Source organism: Alosa alosa, chromosome 6 (assembly GCF_017589495.1).
Source record: "Alosa alosa isolate M-15738 ecotype Scorff River chromosome 6, AALO_Geno_1.1, whole genome shotgun sequence".
In the NCBI taxonomy this organism is placed as follows: Eukaryota; Metazoa; Chordata; class Actinopteri; order Clupeiformes; family Clupeidae; genus Alosa; species Alosa alosa.
In genome coordinates this window covers 124571-131409 of record NC_063194.1, presented here as the reverse complement: position 1 = coordinate 131409, position 6839 = coordinate 124571, and the positions used below count along the sequence as shown (strand labels likewise).

General features: G+C 38.0%; 1 protein-coding gene across 1 annotated transcript; it reads right to left on the bottom strand.

Annotated features, from left to right (window-relative positions):
* Nucleotides 1-1539: 1539 nt before the first annotated feature.
* Nucleotides 1540-2640, bottom strand: gper1 (G protein-coupled estrogen receptor 1). The gene is given in 1 exon segment (XM_048246717.1): nt 1540-2640. A coding segment is annotated over 1 exon segment (1101 nt).
* Nucleotides 2641-6839: the final 4199 nt, after the last annotated feature.

Sequence of the window (6839 nt, the reverse complement as noted above, 5' to 3'; positions counted from 1 at the left end):
ACATGTAGTTACACTAATTTAAGTTAATGCATTGCTTTTAATTGGTATTGTTTGTTTGAACAAAACAAATTAATTAGTAGTGTACTGGTGTATGTGTATGTTATTACACAATGTATTAAGGTTAGGGTTAGGTCTATCATATACTGTTGATGGCTGTACACATGTTGTATATAGCATTAAAACCTGATGTGATCCTCAGGTCTAAGATTTTGATATAAGGACAGTTAAATAAAGTGAATCTGAAAACTGAGAATTAAACATGGATGGTTCACAAAATGAAGGAAATGAACATGATCCATAGAACATCTTAAATGAACCATTGGGAGCTATAAGCACAGGTAACTCAATATTATGCAGATGCAAGGAATAAAAATCCTGTCTCTGAGTTTCTGAAACTGTAAGCAAAACATCATGGAGTCAAGGCAGAAAGGTACTGCAGTATTACAATTTATATTAATGTTTCAGTGTTTGCATAATGTGGAATGTCATTTGTTGAGGAAAAAAGGTGAAATCATAGATGCATTCATCACAGCCAGCACTTTGAATCGTTTGTATCCTGCCATATTCTCTGCTTGCCACCTGACCCCCCCCACACAGTTTTCTTGAGGGCAATGTAGACAGACATCTGAAATTAGAACCTTATATACTTCTTCACCTAATGTGCTTATTTCAGTTACCTATTCAATGAACTAACAGTCCATTAACCAGTATCAATCAGCCATGCCACATTTTGTCAAACATGTTTTTCAAAATAATATTTAGGAATGAATGGAGTTGTACATTTCTGATTTCAATCAGATACTACAGCAGGAATACACACAATATTGTGCTTTGGATCCAAAGGAGATGAACTGAGAAACAATAAAATATTAACTAAACTATAGCCCATGTTTATCTTACACCTGTGCTAGATAATAAGAGAATATAAAAGCCTTCTATGTTTAAAGCTTTTAAAGGAACACACTAGCTTTTTGGAGAATTAGCTTATTTGCTGTCTACCCCAGAATTATATAATATACCCTTCTCTTATTTGTGCTAGAGACTAACCAGGTAATCAGGTCTGACACCATTAGGCTAGCATAGCCCCGCTTTTAGCTATAGGCTAGCTATAGGCTAATTGGGGTAACCCACTTCAAGTAAATTATGCTAATTATGCTGAGCAGGGTGTATATCCTCTTATCTATCTCTAGAGTAGATGGCAAATAAGATCATTTCCCACAAGGTTGTTGTGTTACTTTCCTATCAACTGTGTTGTTAAAATGGTAATAAAATTAAACTTGATACTTGAACTTCAGTATACATTTTTGCATAGCCCTCTTGCAGGGCAATTTCTACTTGTACTAATTTTACACAGTGGAAAATAAGGTTTGTCATATAATAATCAATTTACCATATCACTGCTCATCAGCACAGTCAGTGTTGTTACATTTTACTGTGTCCATCTTACATTCAACCACATCTGTAAATCTTTACTTTGCCTTTGTGAACATGGTTAACTATTTGTAAACTGGTAATTGTTTTCAGCACAGTAAGCCAATGCTACACTTCAGAAACTTCAGTACTCCTAACAGGGATGTGCAAATCCAGGGTATGATGGCATAAACGATAAAGCACAGACCAATTGGCCTTCTGTTTAATAAAGAGCCGCAACTTGTCCCTAAAGGTCTCTCCCAGAAAGCTATAAATAATTGGGTTCAGACAGCTGTTTGAAAAAGCTGCAAGGTTGACAATATGACCTGTCAGTGGGTAGTCATGCCATAGTGTGGTGGCACTTCGTTGTGATGGGTCTGCCGTGCCCTGGAGAAGCTGGATGCTGATGAAAACATTCTCGGGGAGCCAACAAATAAAGAAGACCAGTACAACCACCACAATCATACGGAGTGCCTTCTGTCTGCGTGGCCATAGCCCACGGTGCTTTTGTGCTCTCATAAGAATGCGTACTATTAAGGAGTAGCATAAGCCAATGACTGAAAAGGGAACCACAAAACCAATGGTGACTTCTAGCCACTGAATTTCAAAGACATTGGCAAAGCAGAAGTGCACCTCACCTGTATGCTGTGTCTGGACAATGGTAAAGGGTAGCAACGTGGCCAGGATGGAAGCCATCCAGATGAGACTGCAGCTGAGTTTGGCATACTGCATTGTCCGCAAGGGACTGCTGCTCATGGAGCTGGCAAGTGCTACATATCGATCAAAGCTCATCCATGTCAAAAAGAAAATGCTACTGTACATATTGACCTGCAAGAAGAGGGACATGAATGTACACAAGATTGCAATGTCATAGTACTTTTCATTCAGATTGAAGACCTCAATGAGTGAGTCAGCTACTAGTATCAGGTCTGCCACAGCCAGATTAACAAAATATAGATCTGGAATGGTCATCTTGTCCCTGTGGTTTAGGGTCACCACCAAGATAAGGATGTTACCAATAAACCCAATTGGGAAAAGGAAAATGGTGTAGAGACAGGAGAGGAAAAGGCTGATGATGTAGAACTGATATGTATCTGGGGTCTCCTTTAAATGTGTTGAGTTATAATCATATGAGACATTAAGCCGATCAGTGCCATTCACATTCACATATATCTGAATCATCTGCTCTTCCATATTGGCTTAGTCCTTGAATTAGAGGCCCTGAATCATTAGTCACATCTTCTGTTGCAGCTACATATTTCATTTCATTAGCACCAGGTCCTGGGGAGAGTTTTGGGTGTTCTTTCTATTGCATTTTGACTCTTGCCAGTTTTTACTTCCAGTGCAATCAGAATAGATTATTGAGCCAAAAAAGAAGACCCATGGAGACTGTATCTCAGGGATTTGTAACATCCTTTTTCTTTAGAGATTTCCATTATTTTTTTTATCATCCTTTGTATCTGATCCAATGGTGTCTTCATGGGCTGTATTTTTGTTTCCTTTCCAAGACTGTTCTTTGCACTCTTCACATTTTTCAATTCAAGTGCTTTCTTGTTTCTTCCAGTCCATGACCATGATTATTTATTCACACTGAAGTCTGTGATGCTATTGCAGTGACACCTGAACTGAGAGAAGAGGCAAATAAGTTACTGCATAGTCAGAATTTTGTTTTTGGTCGATTATCATGCATTTATTGTATCACCTTTAAATCTAGGTTATTGCAATCATTCTTATTATTGTATAAAAATATGTTTATACTATGTTTCCCTTTTCCTGACTTTCTGTGCTGAGTAATAGACTGTAGATAATAGTCCCTAATTTTAAAATGCAAGCTATACACTTAAACAGACTTAGTGAACACATCTTCAGACATCCTCAATGCAGAATCCTTGTTTTATGAAAGACACTCTGTGAAAGGCATGAATTCACACACACACAGTAAGTATAAAACTGGATGAAATAACATTAGAAAATACAAATATAACAAATAACATAGGATGTTAATTTGAACTGAAGAAACATAAGTAAACTTAAAACAGCTTAAATAGACAAAGTATAAACAGACTCACAAATCACAGATTTCAGAAACTGTCTCTATCCAACCATAAATATGATTTTTTCAAATTATAGTATAACAAGTATAAATACATCATGGATTAAAGCCATCAACATTATATTTGGAAGGTCATTGCAAACCAAATGAATATTACGTGTCATTTAAGATGTAACACATGGCAACTTCAGTATGTGTGACAGGATGAGTTGCTTCAACAGATTATGCTCAGTTTAGCAATCCAACCTCTTAAAAAATGCATCTTTATACTCATGCAGACATCATCAGACAAATATTTATATCACACAAAATCACACTCATGCATGCTGAAATGCCTTGTTGAAACATCCCTCTTCTTTCTCAAAGAAGAAACACACAGAAATAAAAAGAAAACAACTTACTGTGGCAAGAGAAACATGTTCTGCAGAATGTATGAAGGTTCAGTCGAGGTGTTACAAATTTGTAATCTCATTTTCAGACAGATCTTGGCTCATTGTGTCATGTACTGTTTAATCCTACCTAAGAGCATGCTGCCACAGCTACATCCACACAATGAAGACAGGGAGTAAACCCACCATGTCCCTCCTCCCTCCTTGATTATGCAGTTTTTAGAATAGATTACCTTTGTCAGGTAAAGTGCTGAAATAATTTTCTAATAATTATAGTAGAGTTTATAATAGAGTAAATTGCTTCCCTAATGTCAATTTTGTAACTTTCAGTTTTAATTTGTAACACAGGAGAAGTTGGGGTCCGATCAGATAATTACCTTCCTAAGTCAAGTGAAGTTCAATCTATGATGTCAAATTCCGTTGTATTGGATTTTATATATTAAAAAAAAGTTTAACATTTTTCACAGGCCACACATTTTGTCCAATCTTTAGCAAAATTGTCGAAAGTATTCACATAAAAAGCCAGTCAAAGCAGCCAGGCAGGAAGTGAGTGTAAGATTGTGTTCACATTTGGCGTCTATTTACAAGCTGCCAATCTGAATTTTATATTATAATCATATGGAGTAGTAGACAGTCATATGAAGTAGACAGTCCTAAAAAGTCGTGAGCATTGTTTAGAATGCTGTCACCAATGTTCTTCTGCAGCTCAGAGTGTATTTTCAAAGATACACTGTGTAATCCTTAGGTGTTTTTATTACCAAAAATGTAGTATTGTCACCAGGTGGGGGCATTATTACTGCCACCACTTCTATCTATTACCCCAAGGAACAATCCTGTCATGAGCTCTCTCTCTGCCTGGTAACACGCGCTGATTAAAGTCTGATGACCTCCACCTGTTCCTGCTCTGCTCTGCCTCACCCTCGTTTACCTACCAGCTGCACTGCATTCACCACTCATCATGCCCGGTATATAAAGCCTTGCTTTTCAGTCCACACTTGTCAGATCGCCTGCAAACCCCGCACCAGTTACCTGCCTGTCTTGGAAAAACGACTCTTACTCTTTGCCTGTGAACCCAGACCCGCCGACTACTTCTTTGATCTCCAGCCCCGTAATCTTGATCTGCCTTCCGTCTCTCTTCTCTACTAATACAGCCTAGCCCTTGACTGTACTGCTGCTTCGTTTCAATTGCTGTTGTGTGTGTGTTTCCCCAGGACTTCCCGGATCATCCAGCTCCTGCCATTGCTGCTCGGCTATTGGGGAACACACACACGCAGACTCTTGGAACTCCCGGAACCCCTGTAACCCCCAACCCTTAAATAAACATTCTAACGTGACGCTTTTGTGGTCCTCGTCCTGTTTGGTGTCTGACAAATCCACTACCATCAGTATGTTTCAGAGGTACATACAGGTTGTAATATGTATTTAGATTTGAATAAAAATGAAAAGAGTTTCTGATAAATTAGGGGCATGTGGGGCATCCCATAGTCTTGGTTATTCTGTAGGGCCCTCTACAAATTAGTAGCAATATGACAGGGTGGTTGGACCTCATGTAAGAAAGGCATTTTTGAGTTTTTTTCAGGACAGGTCTGAGGCAGATTTTTCTTTATTTTCAAAAAATGTCAACAAACACCCAAATTCAGTTTAATTTCAAACCTACAAATGTACAATAGGCTACATGAACTTGACAGAGAGGCAGAGGCAGAATTTTTAAAGTTTTAAACTTTTTTTTAAATAAACACCCAAATTCTGTTTCAATTCACATTTTCAGAAATGCAATGCATGAACTTGAGCAACATGAACTTTTCTTGTTGACTTTTTTTAGTTTTCACAGGTCGGGGTTTGAAAATGTCAAAATGTGTCAAAACGGCCAAAATCACATCTACACATATGCATTGCATGATCTTAAGCAAAGCAAATAACTTGAGTTACTCATTTTTCACAACAGTGAAAGTGGGAGTGAGGATTTAGGGAGGTGAGTGTAACGGAGGCGAACTGAGCTAGCGTGGTAGTAGCCCGTGTAAATCCTCACAGCCCTAACCTTAAGAACGCTTCTAACCGCTGAGTTGGAAGCCTGGGCTTTTAGCTCAGTGGTTAGAGCGTTCGACTCCCATGCCGGTGTGTGTTGAGGTGGCGGGTTCGAGGGCCATGAGCGGCGGACGAATTACGACCTCTGTTACACTCACACAACAATATAGTTCTCAGAATGTCTCAGTGTAGATCTCAGATAAGTCTCAGTATGGTTAAATGGTATGTGCACAGATATGTTGAGATATGGTCACATGTTACTGATAGTTAAATATACTAACCTATAATATTAAATTGCAAACAAAGCAGAATTCTGTGTTTTATTGTTTTCAGTTTAAGGATGGTTGATAGCTAATAATTTTTTTTTAAATATAAAACGTAAACAGTTAGAAAATGTTGTAGGCAAAGGGTTTGTTGTTGCTGTTGATAATCATATGAGTCTTAAGGACAGATCATTCTGATACTAAGTAGGTCTGTCATCCACATTTTAGGGGCATGTAGGGACACCTTGCCACATCACAGCTGTCTGATAAAGGGAGCGGCTGGGTTGCTTTTTCTGTCATCTGACAAAGTAACAAATCGATTGCCATTATGAGTGAGAAAACGATTGGAAACAATGTTTTGCATTCATGTTCTATCTCCAGCACGTCAAGCCCATAGAAATGCATTTGTTTTCACTGACATCCTCGTGCCATTTTCATTAAGTTTATAGCATTGCTGGTTAAAAGCATGCATTTCCTTTCCTTAGTAACCATTGTCATAGTACACAAATCTGCTAGCGCGATATAGCTGAACTAGCTGGTATTTGGTTGATTCCAACGTCCATTTAACCCTCTATTGCATGTTGTTGCCATATGGCAACAATTAATTTATCTTAGTGTTTCTAATTGGCAGTAACACAAAACTTATATTTTACTATTTATATGTGAAAAAGGGGATTTTAGTTTTGGTATAAAAAAATA